The 22655-nt window shown below is 48.3% G+C and overlaps 1 protein-coding gene across 1 annotated transcript in view; it reads right to left on the reverse strand.

Annotated features, from left to right (window-relative positions):
* The window catches only part of CYTH3 (cytohesin 3), a 62248-nt gene extending 39943 nt beyond the window's left edge, over nucleotides 1–22305 (reverse strand). Inside the window, exon 1 of the mRNA XM_061153746.1 lies at nucleotides 22207–22305. Within this exon, the coding sequence (XP_061009729.1) occupies nucleotides 22207–22243 (37 nt within the window). The 5' untranslated portion in view covers nucleotides 22244–22305. The remainder of the gene's footprint in view (nucleotides 1–22206) is intronic.
* Nucleotides 22306–22655: the final 350 nt, after the last annotated feature.

Raw genomic sequence — 22655 nt, forward strand, 5'->3', positions numbered from 1 at the left:
TCAGTGACAAAACAGCCTGAAGAAATACGGTTTCAGGTGACAAAATTCTAAACCCGCTCATCTACACGATTCCACTATGTAACTTAACACTTAATAGAACTTGGCGGTGACGTTTCCATGCATTCCAATTGCATTTGTGCCTGCACTACCTTTAGAATAATTTGGTATGTTTTTCAGAACATTTCATCAATCAAAAGCTCAAATATATGAAGTATTCTGGTAAAATTCAAAACCAGAAACTGAAAGAAAGACTGGAAAAAGCTTCAAAATATCAAAAAAAAATTCTTGTATTACAATGAAAACTTAAAACTTTCAGTGGTCAAAATCTTGAATGAAACCTTCCTAAATTATCAGTAATTTAAATTTTTCATTCAACCATCCTAGAGGGAAAGACTGAATGATCTTTCTATTCCTTTTTTCAGTAATATACAACATTATTGTTATGTGCAGAGGTTATCAATTAGCTAGAGTAGGCAACCAAAAATGTAGGGAAACGTTTGAAGTTGTGGCAAGCACAGAAAAGAACTGGGGGGTCTGTCTGAGTTTTGACTTGTTTGTGGTTTTCTAAGCTTTCTAAAATTTCTAAGTTATGACTTCTTTCTCATTGTACACAATTTCGCTTTGATACTCAATTCAGTGATATTTTTCTTGAAGAGGGTGTTCCAAATGACGGACTTCATGTCCCACAAAAGCCGGCTCCTCCCCAGCTGGCCAAGGACGTCCGGGCTGGTCTGGGCTGGGCAGCTCACCGGGCTCTCTCCACTTCTCCGCCCGGTCCTCGCCACCCTCGGAAGGTGCGCCTCTGGGGAACTGCGTCTAGAGGGAGCTGCTGCCACACCAGAGCCACCTCACCACCTCCGATCACACCGCCCCTCTTCCCCAATCCTTTCTGCCTCCAAGACCTTCCCAAAGATCTGTCCAAAAAATCTCAAAATAGCACGGAGATGAGTCACGGAGGATCTAAACTTCTAAACAAATACATTCCACAGAATGGATAATCTCCCACTACCCCCCAAAAGGCATTTACTTCTTAAAGATTTTCCCATATGTGGGCAGAAGAAAAGCAGGTAATTCTCCTCTAAATAAATTTAAAAAGCCAATGACAAAAACAAAACTAGGCTGGGAATTCCTTGGCAGTCCAGTGATTAAGACTGTACCCTCATTTCAGGGTGCACAGGTTTGATCCCCCGTCAGGGAACTAAGATCCCACACGACCTGACCCTATCCCGTGAATTAAATTTACCTGTAATTTTCTCCCTCTAGTGATGTGGAATGTACATATCCTACTTCAAATATTCTAGAGGTTACTTGATGTTATTTTTTTTAAATCACACTACTAACTATATTTTTCCATTTTTCAAGATAAAAAATGAAACAGTAAGAGAAAAAGGCAGGACATTTACTTTGTCACAACCTCCCTGACCCCCCCATCACCTACTTCTTGGCTTGTTAGAGCAGCTTCAATCCACCTTTATTATTGCTGCCATTATTACTGAATTACTGTGGGTTGGATTTTTTTTTTCATTACATTATCTTCTCTTGCAAGACTTATGACAATTGAATTTTGATTTGTAACCAAATCTATAATTACATAGACTTAAATTTATGTTTACATGATTTCAATTCCACCTCTATTTTATATCACAACTTTCTCCTTCCTAAGTTATTCTAAGTAATCTTTTAGTGGATTGGAATATATCTTTGAAAAAGTCCCCCCACCCCACCCCCCAAGAAAAATTCACAGGTGGTCTATCAGGAAGATATTCGGTGCAGGTAGCAGCAGGAAAAAAAAAAAAAAGCTCCTTAAAGAATAAGGAAACGTGCTGGCCCTTATAATTCTTAAGTGCAAAGGCAGGGTCAGCTCCAGCAGAAGGCAGGGTGCTAGGCCTGACTTCTGTACCTTCACAGAACATGTTTGTTGCCTTCACAAATGAACAGCAATTACTGTAATTATTTAATTCTCGGCTACAATCTTTCAGCCACAAAACTCTTACCCTCCCCTCTACTATCTTCTGGCAATGCTACAGTAAAGCCTAAAGTCATCCTGATTCTTCCTTGTTAAGTAATCCCCCACCCCACCCCCCTTCTGACTGGCTGTACTGTATTTTACCTTTGAGATCTAAAACCTTCACAAGCACAGTTGCTCTTTCCACTAATTTCATCTCAGCAGAATGAGCCCTTTCAATTCACAGAAGCAGCTGTTGTTTTTTCAGCTCAAAGATACATTTTCCATTGTATCTCTGATTACTGTTTCTATTCTGCTGGTTTGGGTGGCTTCCTCAGGAACAACTTATTTAGATCAGAGCACTGATTAACTTGCTACATTGGAATGATGTTCTTCCTGCAAATGCATTTAGTGTCATTAAGGTTTCTTCCTCTCAGCTCATTCATTTCACTTTATCTACCTTATCTCTCCTTTCAATCACGTTATTTCAGAGTCTTCCTTGAATTTTATTAAATTGAATTTTTTTTTAAAAAGCACAAAGCAGATTCAACCTGAAGTTGACTCAGTTTCTATAATTAGTCTTCCTCAAAAATTACACTTTTCCTCTGCTTCAAAAAGTCTATCCCTCTTGCTTACTTTATCCTGGCAACACGTCGCTTCTTTTGCTTTTTATCATGGAACAAGGATATTCAGGTGCTATTTGCCCTCAAAACGACGGCTGGCACTGCTTAGGAAGCTGAGTTTGGTGGGCTTGTTTTTCTTCCCTTCCAGATCTAAGTCTGTGAGCTCAAGGGCCGATGCACATCAAGTTGCATCACCCATTTCGCCAGTGGTCCAGTTTCTCCGTGATTCCATCGTGTTGCTTCTGTGACCTAGTTTCTGTACATCACTCTCCATCTGGCACGGCTTCTGCTCCAGAGAGTTGGGGTGCTGCACCAGGGAGGTGGCTGTGGAGCCGGGGGACCCCCGCTAGTCTTGAGCACGGCAGCTGCCTGTGTCCTCCGGCCTCCAGCTGCTCCGAACACCGAGGCTGCGCGGGACCCCCAACCCTGCGCCCGCAGCCCCGCAGCCTCTCTCCCCGTTCCTGCGATCGGCAGAGCCGAGGGCACGTCCTCGTACACTTCTAACCCTGCACCAAGCCCTCGGGCAGCAGTCAGGAGTCAGCCCCTGGGATCTCTTCACCCTGATTTCAACTCTCACCGTTCGGTTCTTCACCTACTTTTTTTCTCCTCCATCACTTCCATCAGAACCTAGTGACCTGAGCGGGGAGGGGAGGCCGGAAGTCAAACACCAGTGCTCAAGTCCCACCTTCCGTCAAGTTTCCAGTGATCCTCTTCTCAAGGGTTCTAGCTTCTGAATCCTTCTCCTTTGGGAGGCAGTGACCCTCTCCATAAAGATTTTGTGTTGCATTTTCTCTTTCACGCTGTCAGTCTCCCCATCCGTCTGGACACGTTCACAGTAAGACGCAGCGGTGCGGCTTCCTCCAGCACTGGGTCAGGCGCCTTCCCTCCTCGACTTGCATCCTGAACGGGAAGGTTCACCGTGTTCAGTCCCGCAGGCTTCACGTTGGGGTGAAAAGCCCCCGTCACACAGCGGGGGAAACAGCTGCAGCTGAGTGCTGGTATCCACTCCGGGACCCCCGGTTCTCCCCCAGAGAACTCCATCTCCACGAAGAAATATTTGCCTGATGGCAAAGTGCTATCACCATCACCTGCCTGCCTCAAAAGAAGAAGGGAGAGGTGGGAATTCCCTGGTGGTCCAGCGGTGAGGCACTCCAACTGCTGTGGGCCCGGCTTTGATCCCTGGTCGAGATAAGAGAGGGAGCACCCCCGGGGGACGGCCTGAGTCCTCGACCACAACCATGTCCACACTCGCTCCGCTCAGGGGCTGCCCGAGGGCCCTTCTGCTCACTCTCAACCTGCATCCGGTTTTCATCTTCTTGTTGAAAGGTTCCAACTTCTTATCTCTTTCAAAGGTCTGTAGAAAACTCTCCTCTGGTAAAAGGTCCCTTTCCCAGTCTCTGCTGCTCTGAGTCTCCTATGGCCTCCTTTTTGATTGTTTGCTGGGATCTCAGGGTGAACTGGTGAACTGGTGTTTGCTGGGATCTCAGGGTGAACTGGTGTTTGCTGGGATCCCAGGTGGTGCCAGTGGTAAAGAACCTGCCTGCCAATGTGGGAGACTCAAGAGATGTGGGTTCAGCCCTTGAGTTGGGGAGATACTGTGGAGAAGAGCATGGCAACCCACTCCAGTACTCTTGCCTGGAGAATCCCAGGGATGGAGGAGCCTGGTGGGCCACGGTCCAGAGGGTGGCAAAGAGTCGGACACAACTAAAGTGAGTTAACACGCGTGCAGGGTGAACAGAGGACGGAAGTCTGGTCTCAGGTGTCCGCCGCTGGGACTGCACTTGCAAAGTCTCACTGGATCCCCACTGGGAGATTCTCTGTGCTTCCGTTAACACATTTCAGTACAGCTCACTGGGAAAGCCAGCCTCTTATACCCGTATGTTGGTTTCCAGTGTAAAGATCTTCTACAGATGATGTGGTTCTGCTCTGAAGCAACCACGCAGAGCATTACAAACACTCTAAACCAAGGCATGACGACAGCAAGGCTTCAGCGTCGTCCTTCTTCAAATAAAAATGCCGAAAGTAAACTTCAGCTTTCTCAATGGGAAGAAAACACATGCCAACTTAAAAACCTTCAAGGCAGCACACAAACCACGCTCCAACCACGTGACAGAGGTGAGTACAATCTCTCCAGCCAATCCAGGCCCCCTGCACTCCCAGGCAGAGCGCAGGCATTCCAGGCTGAATCATTCAGGGTGTGGATGAGCTCGGAGAATGAAATCGTGCTACAACGCCGAAGGACTTGCTCAGAGAAGGGAACATAGATGGGCCATGTCCATGAAACGTCCAGAACAGGCAAATCCACGGCGACAGAAGGCAGAAGAGTGGGGATGAGTAGGGAGACTTGTGCTAACAGAGATGGAGCTCTCTTTCAGGTGATGAAAATGTTCTAAAACTACGTGATGGCTACATAACTTTGTGAATACTAAAAACCACAGAATTGTATAACTCTACAAGGGTGACTCTTCAGACACAGAAAACAAAGTTGTTACCAAAGAGGGGGAGTGGGAGAGAGGGATAAATTAGGAGCTTGGGATTAGCTGATACAAACCAGCATCTGTAAAATAAACAACAAAGTCCTGTATAGTATGAGAGCTATATTCAACATCCTGTGCTAAACCATACTGGAAAAGGACATGAACAAGAACACATATTAATGTATTTACAACTGAATCGCACTGCTCTATGCCGGAGAAACAACACTGGTCATCAACTATCCGTCAATTTTTTAAAAAAGGAAAAAAATCAGGACACTTGAAAAAAATGAAGTTTGAAAAACTTTTAAAACCTAAACAGAATGAAAATAAAAAATAAACTTTTTTAAAAGGGTGACAAAATAGTATGTAAATGATGGCTCAGTTTCTAAAAAAAAAAGGGGAAAAAGAAGAGGAGGTTTCGTAACACCTTCATCAGACCCGTCGTGTCAGGAGAAGAGGGTCTCTGGTGCTCCACAGAGCAGCAGCCCTGAGACACCACCAGGCTGTTCTTTTGTTTAGTCGCTGAGTCGGGCCCGACTCTGCGACCCCGTGGACTATCGCCCGCCAGGCTCCTCTGTCCATGGGATTCTCCAGGCAAGAATACTGGCGTGGGCTGCCATTTCCTTCTTCAGGGGATCTTCCCGATTCAGGGATCGAACCTGCATCTCTTATGTCTCCTGCATTGGCAGGCGAGTTCTTTACCACTAAGCCACCTGGAAGTTTAAAAAAAAAAAGCAAAAACTATGACTAAAACTGGGACAGGACGGAGGTAGAGGAGACTGCGGGAAGTCTCTTGAAGGGTCATAAACCGTGCCCCCCCCCAGCTCCTCTCAGTGGGAGGCAGAATATAGTAACTTGTGAGGACCCAGGAGACTGAACTGTCCAGCGTAAGACAGGTAAGGATTCTTCAAACAGCGGTCCTGCGGGCACAGACACAGCAGGGTCTCGGGGACAGAGCAGACTGCTCTGCCATTTGTTAAGCTGCACTCATTTCTTCATCCACTCAAGTGTCACGGGTTTATTCTCCTCACAAGGTTTACACAGCCTTAAGACACTCGACGATATTTCTATGCTAAATAATAAACATATTTACTACTGATGACCTGAACCTCAGAAATGTAGAGAGATCATCTAAAAACAGAGCGCAGAGTTTCAAGGAAACCTGCCCAGGAAGTCCAGTCCAGAACCCACAGCTTGGACAATCACCATGGAACCCCAGGACTTCTTCACAGGCCCTGCTGGTCTCGAACTGCCCCCAGACAAGAAGTCTGCTACAACTAGAAGAAACCTGAGAACCTCCTAACATTTAAAAAAAAAAAAAAAAAAAAGAAACAAAATGTTCAAGATGCACAAGCATGTGAAAATCACTAGTCTTATGATTACTACATTGATCACAAAAACTATTAGCTGGAAACCCATAATCCATTTTCCACTAACATGTGAGGTTACGTGCCTCCTGCTTTTAAGGTAGCGGTGGCTCATACCATAAAGAATCCGCCTGCAATGCAGGAGACCTGGGTTCGATCCCTGGGTTGGGAAGATCCCCTGGAGAAGGAAATGGCTGCCCACTCCAGTATTCTTGCCTGGAGAATCCCATGGACAGAGGAGCCTGGTGGGCTACAGCTCATGGGGTTGCAAGAGAGTCGGACATGACTGAGCGACTAACACTTGTAAGACAGAGCTGATCAGAGACGAGGGCTTTTATGGGAATTATATGGAAGCGGACAGGCAAATCTGAAATCTAACTTTACTGAACTGCTGATTCTATACTAACTTGCTCTCTGGCAAATGAGTTAAGTATGAGTTCTACGGAACAGATCTAAGGAAAGAGAACACCGCTCTTTCCCCACACTGCTGCCCCCTCCGTGGGAGCATGAACAGCACTTTGAGGGGTCCCTGCCCCGCTGAAAACACGTCAGCCTCGTGCATACGCTCTGGTGACACGGTTGTTCACCTAACATGATTAAAAGGGAGAAACCGAGACGCCTGCCCGACTTCTCGCAAACAGAAGGAACACTTCAGGGTGGGTCTGGCAGGGAGACTCCGGGAACCGGTCACTGTTTCTTGAATACTTCTGTAGAGTGTCACTTTTTTTTTTCCCACCCTGCCCTTTCATTTATTGAATTTTCATACAATGAGTGTGCTATGATCATCACCGGATACACTAACAACAACAGAAAAAGCTACAGCTGGATCCTGTATTAGTCTCAGCTGCAGCTCAAGTCTACAAACATTTAAAGCCAATAGGAAGGCGCAGAGGGAAGCAGAGAGGAAGAAAAAGACTTGTTCCTGAGAGCTGGAAGGTCTGCTCTGCCTCCAAGGTTCTGGCAGCAAAGACATCTCTTCTGTGTTATGTAAATAGTTTGTCTTACTAAGTTTTCCAATTCTAAAGCTCGTTTCTTTGTGAAACCAGGGCCAAATATTAAAACAAAATCCTCAGTATGTTAAGCCAGATAACTAATCACCTCCATATGGGGGTGGGCTAACCAACCACTGTGTGCGCTGGTTCCAAGTGGGCCCACGTGCACACTCCGCTGACATCTGAGCCGGTTAGTAACTCCTTTTGGTTACCAATCTGATCCACATTTACCAAAGAACAAGAAAAATGAAGGTGGCTTTGACCTTGAATCCAGCAGATGACTTTAACATATAGTTCTTTAAATGACATTAAAGAAACCAAAGCATTCCTCTCTCCTTTTTATATATATGTCATCTAGACTACAGGATACAAACAATGGTATTAGGCAACCAGCCTGAACTCTCTTAAAAAGTCATTGTAGGAAAAAAAAAAAAAAAGGTTTTTTTCTTTTTTTTTTTTTTTAAAGACAGAGGAGACAGAACTAAATACAAAGTGTAAACCCTGATGGGAATCTAGATAGGTGAGAAAAATAGTTAGAAAAGACACTGTGGGAACAAACTGGGGAAAGCAGAAATTGAATGACATGTGAAAGTATAGTATGGGCGTACTGCTGGTTCCCTTAAGGACGGCAATGGTTGTGGTTAAGTAGGAGACTGTCCTCGGGAGATGAATGCTGTTTAGTATTCAGGGACAAAGTGTTATGTTATACATAACTTACTTTCAAATGGGTTAGCCAAAAAAAGAGTAGTATTAACAGTGTTAAGAGATAAGGCAAATGTGGCAAAATGCTAGCAATGAGGTTAACAATACATGGATATTGACAAAACTATTTCAACTTTTCTGTAGACTCGAAGATTTTCAAAATACCAACTTGAGAGAGAAAAGAAACAATAATCAACCTGCCAATCACCGGTTATTCCTAAGCCCAAACCCACAGGATCCTCCCCTCTGCTCTGCTGTGAATGTAAATGGGGGCAAGGGGCTGGCCTCTCTGATGACTAATGGCTTTAAATGCCTACTGATTGGGATTTTTGATAAGTTTTTCAGGACATATTTTCACATGGGCTTTTTCATGTCCATTTTACGTATCAGAAGACTGAGCCTTAAGGAGATTACGTCATCGACACAAAGCCTCAAGGCTGGAGGTACCCACGGCTGCAGATATTTGCTTAAAAATATGTCAACAGCAAATAACCGGTTCAAATGTTTAAACAAACCTCCCTACTAGATTCAGATTCTCAGAACAAACCACTGACGCCATGGTTGACTATCTTCTGCCTTAAACTGGGAAAACTGTCAGAAACATCCTTCAGTGGCTGACCTGATGGGGCAAACGGGCAAACCCTGAACTCTTACTGCCCAGATTTCACAAGGGAGAAGGGGGCTCTCCAAACCCCCGGGACTGAGGTTATCAGTGCAGGAGACGGTGCGTGGCTCATCCCAACACAGCCAGCCAGGAGGAAGCGAGGCCAGGACAGAAAGGCCACCCGCCACAGCGCTGAGTCACCCCACAGCCCCCGGATTCCAATAAACGGATAAAAACAGTGGTCTCTGGATGGATGAGGGGTGAGGGGGTGAAGGGGCATAACGGAACAAGAGCTTCAATAAAACATGCAGAAACAGCCTCAAAATGAAGGGCTTATGTTAAAAGACTCCCCTCTCCAGCACTTGGGGAAGGTGATCAGGTTAGCTTTCGCCACCGGAGCTTGGTCTTTCATCTCTAACTAGTGAGCACTGGGCGGGCCCCGGCTGTCAACTTACAGCTCTTTTAATTAAGGAAATGGTTCTCCCGTCAAATCTGTTTCTGAAATTCCCAGTCACCAATCTGTTTGATTGCTAAAACCAAGATAAAACCGCCCAGGCCAAGCTCATGGGATTAGAGAAGCTTCTAGGCGTTCCCCCTCCGAAGGGAGACAGCTGGGGCCAGCGACCACCCACCGGGGGGAAGTGGGCCGGGGCTCACCCCTGACTTGGGGCTCCTGGGCAGGCCTGCTGCAGGTCTCCGGGGGCTGGAAGGACTAGGTGAAGCGGATTTTCCTCTCAAGGGTGCAATGCTTCTTACCCTACCCCCAAATTTTCACAAACCCCTGGAGAAGAGAATGGCCACCCACTCCAGTATTCTTGCCTGGAGAACTCCATGGACAGAGGAGCCTGAGAGTCGGACACGACTGAGCGACTAATAGGCACGCACACATTTTCACCAACAGGAAAGGGAGAAGTAGCCAGACACTTCTGAAAACCTTTCTCAGCTTCACATGCAGGCGAGTCTGCTCTGTGCAGAAAATGGGACATAGGCCTCAGATGCCCCTCCGGGGGACGGGGCGGGAGGGAGGCCCCCGAAGGTCCCAGAGGCTGAAACCCGAAAGCCAAGAGTCTCACACTGACAGCGGCACAGCCCCCGGGGAAGCATCTTGGCTTATGTTCTTTCCAGATGAAAAAAAAATAATCACCATGTTCTGCACGTCCGGCCAAATAACCGGGCATCTGGGAGGCAGAGCCTCCACAGGGGCTGCCAGACGGGCGTGGGACCTGCACGCGCTCCCGCGGAACGTTCTCGCGAGCAAGAACCCAAGCCCCTCCGGACCAGTCTGACCCGAGGAAGGAGGGAAGAAGGCACGTGACTTTTTGTTGAAAACATCACGGTAACCGTCTGACTGGCACAGAGCTTAACTGCGATTTTCAATGAAAAGGCTAAAGCTCTGGAAACGTGCGTCTTGGGGGAACCCACAGCAGACACTGTGTGAGTCCTGGGGAAACGCAACATTTCGGAAGAACACTCACCCGACATTAATATTCCTGTTGCATGGGCGATGAAAGGCATCATTTTATTCTCAAGACGGTCCTCGCCCTCTGAGTGCATCACACACTGCATCAAAGTCTGTGGCCACTTGTCCTCCCACACTCGGGAAATACGGCCTCATCGTGTGAACAGGCCAAACCCTGAAAAGTCACTGAAATCCTCCCGTTTTCCCATACTCTAACACACACAGAAATGAACTCATCTGCCTGTCTCAATTCAAAAAAATTTTAATCTAATTACTGCAACTTGGAAAAGGACATTCTTGATCGCTTTATTTCCTCTCCGAAGAGCTCAAAGGAAGTCCTGTCTTCTAACAGAATATTAAATGGCCAATGCCTGCCGCTTCTGACTGCTGCGATTTTTTTTTTAAATCCTTCTGTGTTAAAATAAATTTAGTCATAAGGATGTGCCAAATGAAACGGTTAATGAATTTACGAGCATGTGAAAATACATTTTGTTTTATTCAATGTAGGAGAAAGTGTTCATCTCAGAAAGAAAGTATAACCTAGCCTAGTTCTTAAAGGGATAAATATATACACCCAGTGAACACGCGTGGGAGAGAGATGAGGTTTCCTCAGGCCGTCAGTGGCCAAGGCGAGATCCTTACTCTGATAAATGAGAGAATGAAACCCGCCTACTGCTCCAGCCAGCAGCAGCCGACCCCACGGCCCCTGGCTCCAGCCACCTCTCCGTAGCCCCAAAACAAGACAGGTATTTATGGCCCCACGAGACAGGACACGTGGAAACAGGAGGGGAGAGGGCCCTCCCGGGTAGATGGGACCCAGCAACTCCACCCGGCAGACCATCCTGGACAGGTTTGAGGGGCACCATGAATACAACCTGGCCGCCACCCGGGCCCGACAAAGACCGCGGTAAGAGCAGGAACTGTTTCTTCCTGAGTATTTTCCTCCAAGAAGGAAAACACTCTCCCAAGAAGTCCTCCTGCAAACTGCCTCTCGCAGCTCATGCTGAACTTGGCTTCTATATCCTTCCTTCAATCAATAAGGAAAATGGGATTACCTTTACTGGTTTAGATGGCTTAAGCAAATCAGTGTTGGTTGTTAAGCAAGGAAGAAAGGGAGGATTTATTTGGGATATGGAGCAAAATGGGCTGATACAGACTCCAACTCAGCCCTACAGACGGCCAGCCTGCACGCAGTGGGCAGCAGAGAAATGACCCGGTTGACCTGCCCTTCTCCTGCTGCCCTAAAATGTCTAGGTCCTGTTTTCCAGTTTAAAATCAAGGGTTGTTATTTAAAAGTTACATGTTACAGAAAGCAAAAATTTTTTAAATACTTCCAAAAGTCGATGCAGCCACCCTAGCACTAAATCAACTAGAGAAATAGCTAAATAGTGACTGCTTTAATGAAGCCTCGTATTATCAAATTGTGGTTTTAAAGAACTTCCAGAATGTAAAATAAATGCAACCCAGATGTTCTCTAAAAAAAAAAAAGAAAACAAGATTGTTTTTACTTCATAGCAACCAAATAGGTCAACCCATTTCCTCCTTCAGAGAATTCTCAGAGGACCACAAACTCCACTTGAAGAGCATGTGTTTCATATGCATCTGTCCAGAGAAAAAGGAAACTTTGCCGTCCAAGATAAACGGAGGATATTATATGTTCCCATGAAAGTGAATTTGAAAACTGCAGTAAGACTGTGTCTACATGTTGCCAAACATCTGGATGAAAACCGGAAAAAAAAAATCGCTATTACCCAGATATTGAGAAATACTTTCCAATTATCATTAAAATGCCCAATTTTATAGCAAACTGCCATGTTTTACGGCAAACTGCCATTTTTATTAATTACAGGAATAAGCTGCTCAAAAGAAAAGTACAATAATTTTAAAAAATTGCCTTGCTATGAGTTTAAGATAGGAACTTATTTCTCCCTATTTGAACAGTGATCCTGGTGACATTAAGTCAGTGAAAAGAGTAAATTTGCTCTATCAAAGTAAATCACAAAATATTCTTAGCCAACTGAATTGACTCAGGTGAGTCTTTTCTAATATTTACAGAAAACTGAAAGATATTTACCCAAAATAAACACTTGCTGAATTGTTTCTAGTCACATTACAAAATATGACAGGGTCTCACGTCAGTTCTATCATGTCAACTGGGAGACTGACATTAGCTGTAAAAAGCTGACAAGCTTGAGTAACTTCAAAATCAGGATGGAGGGACTTCCCTGGAGGCCCAGTGGTTAGGACTCCACGCTTCCACCTCAAGGGGTGCGAGTTCAATCCCCGGTCAGGCAACTAGGATCCCACGGGCCACATGGCCAAGAAAGACAAAAAAAAAAAAAAAAAATCAGGCCGGAGAATCATGTATTTTTCTACTCTCATTTAAATGATTTACTGTTTCCCCACAAGTCTGAAATATTTAATATACTTCATGCAGCTTTTGGGATACTATGGTAAAACCTATTTTTTCATTTCACTTCACTTCAGAAGTTTTAACAATCCTCTATTACAAACTGATGAACCTGCTTCCTGAAGGATGTGCCAATAACTTTAAGAAAACAATTTCTCTCTCCCAAAGTTATTTATAATAAGAGTGGGAGTGTGCAAACAGCGTTGTTACTCTAACTCGCCTGATGGATCACTTCTGGTCCTCCACCCGCAGGATTTACTTCAGAAGTGCCTGCCTTTCTCATCCTAAGCTCCCCGCCGCTAGCTTTCCCTCTGTTCTCACACAGCAAACTTCTAGGAAGGGCCACGGCCCAGGCCACTCCTCCACAAGGTACAATCTCTCCCGTTCACTTTTAGCCCTCTCTGGTCTAAAGTCATCAAACCCTGTAGACACGTGCCCACTCTCAGCTCAGCCCGCCTCTCGTTCAGACCTGGGTTGCCCTGGTGGCTCAGACGGTAAATCGTCTGCCCGAGATGCGGGAGAACGGAGCTCGATCCCTGGGTCGGGAAGGTCCCCGGGAGAAGGAAACGGCAACCCACTCCAGTACTCTTGCCTGGAAAACTCCATGGACAGAGGAGCCTGGTAGACGACAGCCCATGGGGTCGCAAAGAGTCGAACAAACGACTGGGCAACTTCACTGCACTTCATTCAGCACAGCCGACCACTCACTTCCTCTTCTTCAAGTGCTCCTCCTGCAATTCCAGACAGCCTTCGAGATTTTCTGGACTTCGCTGGCTACTCTTTCTTGGTCTCCTTTATTGAGTTGTCTGCAGTCCTGGATTTTCCTCTGCTCTCAACTCTCCAAGTGATCTCACTCATCCATTCCCATGAATTAAAATGAGTTTAAATCTTCCTAGCAGACTACACAGCTAAGCATCTTCTACCATCTCTACCAGGTCATCTCACAAACAGGTCCGATTCTAAACACCAAAACTGAACTCCTGAGATTCTGTTTCCAGTAAAAGCCGACCAGTTTGTTGCAGACAACCCTTCTGCCAAAAAAACAACTTAAAAAGCTGAGCACATTGTAAGAACTAACTGTCTGAAGGTATCAGAGAGCTGCCTAACGCAGTGAGGACCTAGGAGACCAGGATCCCGGACAGAAGGTGCAGAGGTGAGCCCAATCGTCTGAGCCAGTTTCCTCCTTGAGATACTTGCCAATTCAGGCAGAGAGTGAAAGGCCAAGAAGCTAGGCAGAGACAAGCAGTTGAGAATCTGAGGTCAGCAGAATCTCCAGCAGTCTGATGGGGCTGGGAGACCAAATTAGAACTCAGGGGCTGCCAAGCAGAAGAGGCGCTGGTAAACACCCCGAGCTTGCAGCTGGAACCACTGAAGAACCACAGCCTAGGAGAGGGTAGGCCACAGGGGGACCCACCCTCACGGTCCTAAAGTGGGATTTCCCTATCCTAACTGCCTGCCAGAAGCCTCTCTCGAGGAAGAGAATCTCAAACTACCCCTACCATTTTTCATCCCCACCATCCAGAATTTAATTAAAGCTTAACAGGCAATCTAGAATCAAGATCACAGGCTGAAAACCAAGGATGAAATAGACAACAGAATAAATTCACAGGATGCCCAAATGTTTATCAGACACCTATAACTGATTAATACAGAAAGTCACTGACAAGATGAAAATTTTTCACAGAAAACCGGTATCTTAAAAAAAAAAACATCAAGAACACTGAAAAGGGCAATGACTGAAATTAAGAACGTAACAGACGGATTTAAAAACAGATTAGACAGAGCCGAAGAAAGGATTAATGCACTGGAACTTAGGTCAGGAGAAAATTATGCAGAGTGGAGCAAGGAGAGATCAAAAGGATGAAGAACAGGAAACACGCCGAAGAGATACAAGGACATGATGAAGCGGTAATCAGTGTCCCAGAGAAGAGACAGGACATGCAGCCGAAATAACACACGTGGAGACAAACGCTAAGACGTCTCCGAATCTAATCAAAGAGTAAGTCGTGTCACTGCCCTGCCAAAAGAAGAACCACCACCGGCATCAACGAGGACAAATTCAAAGAAAACCACCTCTGGACACTGCGCAATCGCCGGACAGAACTAAGAACCAAAGGCAGAGAGAAAATTAAAAAGCAGCCCAAGGGGAGGGGAAAGACACACCACCGTCAACAGAACAAGCCTGATACAGCGACTTCTCAACACACGCGATGGAAGGCAGAAAGCAATGACTCGACCCTCAAAGCTTGGCAAGGGATTAACCAGCTAACCCACAGCTGCACACCCAGAGAAACTGTCCTTCACAAGTGAGAGCAGAACAATGACACCTTGGCCAAAAAAAAAAAGAAACAGAAGAACCCTCTAAACAGTCTTCTCTCAAGACTTGCCCTTCTCTTGAAGCCGCGCACCACCTTCGGTCACAGGAGCCAGAAACCGAGGCGTCACCTTCAGCTTCTGCAGTTCCTTCTCCTTTAACCTCCAAGCTGTCAGTACATCATTCTGATGCTCCAAAATACATCTAGCAAAGCCATGCAGATTAAAACAACACATTCTCTTCCCCAGGAGACAGCAAGACCTTTAAAAAGTCTCACAAATGGCAAGAGTTGATTAGAATACTGATAATACACCTAGTGAGAAAGGAACCTGCCAACATCTGGGGAAACAGAAAGCATACCTATAACCCACAACTGCGATTCTAGAGATACTAGCGAGAAACTTTCACACCTTTGTAAACGGAGATGAGCCCCCCCTTAGTGCTGTTTGTAACAATGTAAAACCAAGGGGAGAGTCCAAAGAAAGATGAGAGAAATAACACATAAACAGGGTCTCTATGGAACAGCATGGATAACCTCTAACTTGAGCTGCAGAACACTACATGCAGCACAATGTCATTTTTAACAGTTTTTAAACCCCGCCCCCCAAAAAAGATCCATGCGTTGCTCGTGGGCACACACACATACATGTTCAAGCATGAGAACCATGCCAGGGAGCCCACATCACACTCATCACGGTTGCCTCGAGGGAGCACAAAAGGCGGCAGGAGCCAGAACTGCTCGACAAAAGCAAGTTCCGCTCACTCAGTTTACGAACAAATATTTACTGATGGCCAGTTACACACAGCGGCCCTGGTCTTAGAGACACAGTGGTGGATATGAGCAGACCACAGTCCTGCTTTCACAGAACTCACATTCTGAGAAAGAAGACACAAACTATGACCTGGACAGCAGCAGGTGAGGAGCGATAAAAGCCAAGCACAAAAAAGGCGGCTGGGAAAGGGGACAGCTAGATGCTGCTTACGACAGGCTGGTCGAGGAAGACCTCTGCGGGAAAGAGACCCGTGAACAGAAGCCGGAAGGAAGGAAGCCAGGGCGTGCCCAGCCATCCAAGGGGAGACCGCCGTGGGAAGAGCAGGGGCTGGGAGGGCTCGGCAGGTTCACGGAACAGCAAGGAGACCGGCGGGGACACAAGTGAGGGGATGCATCCACGGTGGAGAGAGGGCAAGGACGGGCCGAGATAAGAGTGGTCTCTATGTTTTAAAAGGGTTATCAGCACTTCCCAGGTGACTCAGTGGTAAAGAATCGCCGGCCAGGCAGACGTGCAGGTTCGATCCCTGGGTCAGAAAGACCCCCTGGAGAAGGGAACGGCCAATCCGCTCCGCTATTCCTGCCTGGGAAATCCCACGGACAGAGGAACCTGGTGGGCTACAGTCTATGGCACCAGAGAGAGTCAGACACGACAACCACCACCAGGGCTACCAAGGAGAGCTCGCGAGAGGCCGTGTGTGGTGCACACAGCTGAAAACGCCTACTGTCGGGCCTCTTGGAGGAAAAGCGTGCAGCCCCCCGCCGAGGGCTCGGGGACCCCAGACCGCAAGTCCTGGATGCAGGCAGCAAAGGGCTCTGGGTGAACCGAGGTCAGCACGGACGTGGAGAGGAGCGACACGACCTCTGGCTGCCAGACGCCAAGGACAGCATGGGGAGGGGGAAGGACTAAGGGAGGACTAAGGCAGCAGAAGGGGAGGCCGGCACTGCGACCCCGCCCGAGCCACGACGCTGCCGGGCGCAGAGGTGAGACACGCACCTGAAATCAGGTGACAGAACACAGAACAGCTACTGATGAATCCTGGGTAACGGGAACACGCGCGCTTCACTGCTTTCTGTACTCTGCCTGCACTCCTGCCGCTCGATCCGCCTCGCCCTGGGGCCCGGCCCGGGTCCTCCCGCCCCTCCTCCCCTCGGGCACAGGGCAGGAGGGCAAGGCCTCTGGAGCCAGCACGCCAGGGGTCGAGGCCCGGCTCCACCACCTACTGGCTGTGGAGCCTGAACCGGGTTACCTGGCTTCCCTGGGCCCCCAGGGTTTCCCTTTTCACCCATAAACGGTGCTGACGTTAAGTCCCTACCAGGTTTATTGCGCAAAGTAAATAGGTTAAGATCCGTAAGGCAGGTGGGACAGAACCGACCACAGAGGCCATTCTGTAAACATTAGCTACAATTATTTAAACATAAATCAAATGTCATTTCCCAGGTTGAAACCCTTCCCCTTCATTGGCTTCATGCACCTCAAATAAAATGTGAATTCCTTACCTACTCAAACTGCCGGACACGCCCCAGTTCCCTCTCTGCTCAGGCCACACAGAGCAGCTTTGGGCCCTCTGCTGGCCAGGCCCCGGACCCCTTCAGGCCACCCCTGAAGGAGTTTTCGCTCCTCGAGGCCACCTGCCCCCGCCCCACCCACCCCACCGACCCACTCCAGCCCCCAACCTCTCACCCTTCCTCCACTCCCCTTCACACATCAGCATAATCTGCAAGGACTTGATACATCTGTTTACATTTTTTCATCAGTCTCCCATCTAAACAAAAGTCCCAGGAATGCAGGAAATTCAGCTGCTTTATTCACCATATTCACCCTTTCACACAGGACCGGGCATTTGGCAGGGACAATACCGATGTCTGCAGAATAACTGTTCTAGACAGAGAGGACTCTGAAAGCTCCCATCGAGCCACTTTTTAAGCATTCAAAAGAAAGCGGTTAATTTCTTATGCATAGGCTGAAAAAATACGTAATGTATCCCACAACTTTCTACATACCATCCTGACATTTTAAATATATAAAAACTCTCCAAAATATCGAAGCACTATGTGCCACCCCTGAAACCAACGTAACATTGTAAGTCAACTATGTTTCAAGTTGGTTTCAACTTCAAAATTTCTCTCAACAAGGGTGTTTCCTTACCAGTGTGCTATTTTTCTGGGAAAATGGTTTCCAGTTTGGGAAACAATGGAGATGGACAAGGTTTTTTTTGAACCGCAAAAACTAAAAAGGCACAGAGGGAGGTTTCGGTTTCCCTGCCTCCATCTGCCTCCCCACCAGGTAACCACTGTTATGAGTTCCTTGTTGAGCCTTCCTGAGAATTTTCATGCAAGCACTTCCTTTTTGCCCCCTTTCTGAAAACGGAAATGGTAACAAACAATGCACATTCGCTTACACTTTGCTTTTCTAACTTAGTAAAACATTTGGAAGTCTCTGCCCATCAGTTTCTAATGAGTCTCCTCATTCCTTTCTACAAGCTTACATCTTCACTCGCCATCTGGGTATATAACCTGCAACACAAACTCAGGTTATTCCCCATCTTTTGCTATTACAAACCACACAGTGAATAATCCTGTATCTCACACATGTAAAAATACATGTTAAATTCCTGAACCAGTATTGCTGCCTCAAGGATATGTGTGTGTGTGCATGCTCAGTGGCTCAGTCGTGTCTGACTCTTTGCGACCCCATGGACTGTAGCCCTCCTGGACTGTAGCCCTCCAGGCTCCTCTGGTCCATGGGATTCTCCAGGCAAAAATACTGGAGTGGGTTGCCATTTCCTCCTCCAGGGGATCTTCCCGACCCAGGGATCGACACTGCATCTCCTGCATCGGCAGGCAGATTTTTCACCACAGTGCCAAACCGCTGCATCTCTTCTGGGCCCACCCAGAGAAAACCTCTAAGGAGCTGAAGGAGAGGGAATTTAAAACAGGGGGTTGGTTACACGTGTGATAGAAAAGGCAAGGATCATACAGGAAATAGTGAGACGATGCAGAGATTAGCAAGAGGAACAAGCGGCCACCATCTCTACACTGGAGGGTCAGAGGAAGGATGGCTTTCCAGAGCTCAGGGCCTCGGTCAACAGGCAGGAGCTGGAGCCAAAAGCAGACCAACCGCCACACACACGGCCAGAGGCGGAAGGAGAGGGCGGATGGTAACCTGGAGCCTCCCTGAGCTCCTGCCATCCAGTCACCCACCGGCGCCTCCCACCGGCCAAACTGCCCCGAGGAGGTGAGGAGGTGAGCCCGGGGCAGGGGCAGGGCAAGCGATGGATCCACACCCACCAAACTCTGGTGGGCGCTGCCCCCTTGAGAGCGGTAACTGATGGATACTCTGGCCCACAGATGGTTTCAGGTGTGGGGGTTATCAGTCGTCTGACAGGCGGAATCCGGGATCTCAACCTGGTCTTAATTTATGTGAGTTTTATTGAGGGTGGAGCAGCTGCTCACGTAAAGCACAGATTTCACTCACATGTACACGGGCTGCGGCTCGGGGGTGGGCGTGGGGGGCTGGAAGAGGGAGGGGGCAGCCCAGGAGAGCTATTCACTTCATCTGCCACAGATGGTCCATGCAGGAAGTTCAATCAGACGGGCTCCCAAACTGAGCCTTAGGACGGTGGCAACAAGCCAGACAGCTTCCAAATACAGACACGTCTCAAGAACTGTTCGAGAAGAACTGAGGGGGCCAGGGCCCCCAAAGGAGTCAAAAATACCTGAACTGCACTCAACTAGGTTACAAGTAACAATGTGGTTACAAGTAACAATGTGCGCTTGTCTTCCAGCACCCCCAACCTGTTCCTCCTCAGAACAGCCTTCCAGCCTTTCCCACCACAATCCTCTCTCCTTATCCTGCATTTAAAGAACAAGAAACACCCTGGAGAAAAACTTCAATGATCAAGCAAGCAGGAGTCTCCTGTGAAGTCTCCTAACCTGACCAACATATTAGCAAAGAAGATATTTTAAATTATTTTGCCTCTGGCATGACTACTGTTTGAATAGATTATTTACCCTCTCTTGTAAACAAGCTGAAACTGACTTCCCCATATACAGTTCAAAGTTCTGTACTACAGTCTTAAAAATATGCCCAAAAAAAGTCAGACTGGCACACGAAATTATTCTCTTCCAAAGAGCTGAACTTCAGTTTTAAAAATAAGAATTTTAAAGTGAAGCGATTTTTTTTAGAAATCTAAATGGTGATAAAAACTAGCCAACTGTAGTATGTTAACTTCAAAACCCCCATCAATACAGTTAAATATAAGCACACCAAATTTATATAATAATCACTGTATAATGACTCTTCTTTCAAAACTCTTAAGATTTCCACTGACTCGAAATATTCATTCTAAGAATGTCGAACATATTTTAAAGTGCCTTTCATAAAGCAAGGAAGAAAGATTTTATAAACTGTATCAATACCTGTTAATGTTATAGGGACATTTAGCAGATAATAAGTATCCATTCACTGTTGACTGTTCCAGTGAAGTGAATCAAATGACACACACATTAAAAACAATCATATCCCTTTTCCCACTGCAGGGTAAATTTCTAATAAATTTTTTCCCCAAATTTGAAAGCAATATATACCATTCCATAAATGTGGAGAACAAAATCAGGGAAAATAAAACATCTGTGTATCCGCTTGTACATTGTTTAAACCATAATATATAAAACTGCTTATTTTTTACACTTGTGAAATATTTCATCCAAAATGTCCCATAATTTACTTCACCAATCTATTAGGCACTGTAATTTCCAATTCTGTATTATGAATAGTGTTAATGCAAGCCTCCTGTGTGGGCTATTTTTCTGACATCTCAAGACTGGATCCCCAGAAAGAGCTATGTTAGTAGCCCAAAGTCTTGAGACTTTTGAGATGTAATACTATCCTTTGCTCTAGTCCTCAAGATCTATACTGGCTTCCGTTTTTATAAACATGTATACCTGCTTTGACCTTCAAGTTTTCTTCATTTCTTGATTCACAGAATCCGAAACACCTTCGAATGAAATCGCCAAGCCAGCGTGCTCCCTGGACGCGAGTGTCAAACGTTTAAGTATTATAGTGGCTCAGTCTTCATTTTCTAAGGAGGAGCTGCTTGTCTGCCCAGACCGTTACCCCAGCTGTGACAGGCAGGAAGCAGGGAGTCCAGGGAGAATCCATCACTTGGACGCTTTAGACAGCAGTCTGGCTGGAGGAGGGTGCGCACCTGGGCTCCTTCTTCCCACAGAACTTTCCATCATAAACAAAGCCGCTGGGTGCCACGGCGCTACCCCTAGCTTCAACTAGGAGAAGTGAACTCCGCAAATGCCAGGGCTGGGCCAACTTCCCACCCTCCCAGCCCCACCGGCTCACTGCCAGGCAAACATCTCCCCCTGGAGCACTAGAAAGCACCTTGATTAACTACTTCATCCCGAAGCGTTCAATACTGCTGATTCTTACAGGCAGCTGCTCCAGCAGCCTGTAATTAAGTTTTTTTTTTTTTTTTTTTCTTTTCCCCAAACGCTCCCTTATTACAAGAGATTCTGATGATTCCGTCTGTCAGCATTTAGGAGATGTTTAGCAAAAACACATACAGAGAGATCCTTAACTTCCAGTGTTCCCGTAAAAAAACAGGGATATTAACCCTTTGCGTCCAAGCCAACGACTCACTCCATCCACCGACCTTATGCAGACGCCTTATTCGGTTTGAAAGGCGTAATTCGCAGCATGACACGACAGTAATCTGTATTCCACTAAATAATTTACAGCCAACGCGAATCTTCCAGCAAGAGGTGACTGAGCGTCTGACTAGCAGCCCGGTTCTCTGGTCCCACTTGCGGGTGGGCAGCAGCTCCCGCCTCCGACCCTCGTCTTCTCTGCCTTTTTACTTATTTTCGGCGGACTCCGTCACGTTCCCTTACTTTCTAACACGCGTGTGCCCTCGCTGCCCCCTCCTCACTTAAACGACCCCCGTGACCACTTGGGACCTAAAGCCAAGAAAACTGTCACGATGCTCAACCCTCTCTCCGCGGCCGCCCTTCCTGGACCCAGGGGATCCCCAATTCCAAACTTTGCCCTCCCGGTTTCCCGGGGTGCCCCCCTCGCAATCCGCACCACCTGGGGAAGACGCCAGGAGGGTGGTCAGCGGCGGTTGGGCTCCGGAGGGCGTGGACGCCCTTGGCGACAGGAGGCGGGGAAGGTCGCCCCCAAGGTCCCCCGCCCCGGGGAAAGCGACCCCAGAGTCCCGGCCCGAGCCTCCTGGCGACCCCGGCCGTTCCAGACGCTCGCCCAGACCCCGCGACGACCCCGCCGGCCCCCACCTCGGGGGCCCCTGGACCCCCGCCTCGGGCTCCGGGGCCCGGCGCGCCGCGGGGCCTCGGCGGTCGCCAGCCGGCAGCGCTGTTGCCCAGACGCGGTCTCCTCGGGCGGACCCGAACCCCCAAACCCCCCGAGCTGGGACCGGCCGTCCCCGCTCCCAGTCGGTCCGGCGCGTCCGCGACGCCCGCCCCCCCGCCCCGGCCCCAGGCCGCCGGGCGGGCCGGCCACACCTCCGACACTCACCGCCGCCGCCCTCGCCGCCGCCGCCGTCTTCGTCCATCTTGAGGCCGCTGCCGCAGCCGGCGAGCCCGGGGCCGGCGGGCGAGGGGCCGCGGGTGCGGAGCGCGCGGGCGGCCGGGCGGCTCCAGCAGCGCGCGGGCCGGGTCGCGGCCCGGGCCTCCTCCCGCGGGGCGGGGCGCTCGGCGCGCGGCGCCGCCGTCACGTGGCGCGCAGGCCCCGCCCCGGGCGCGGTGGGCGGGGACCCGCCGGTCCCCCTCGGGAGCGCGCGCGGCCCCGCCCGGAGCACCCGGTGCGTCTGAGGTGGGACCCTCGCAGGCAGTGGGGACAGGGCGCGGACGCCCCGCCCAGCCCGCTTTCCAGCAGCCTCTGGACCGACGTGGGGTCCGGAGCACAAAACCCGGCGGCGAGAGGCTGGGGGCGGTGGGGGTCCTCCTCGCACGTGCGCTCAGCGA

This window comes from Dama dama, chromosome 10 (genome assembly GCF_033118175.1).
Source record: "Dama dama isolate Ldn47 chromosome 10, ASM3311817v1, whole genome shotgun sequence".
In the NCBI taxonomy this organism is placed as follows: domain Eukaryota; kingdom Metazoa; phylum Chordata; class Mammalia; order Artiodactyla; family Cervidae; genus Dama; species Dama dama.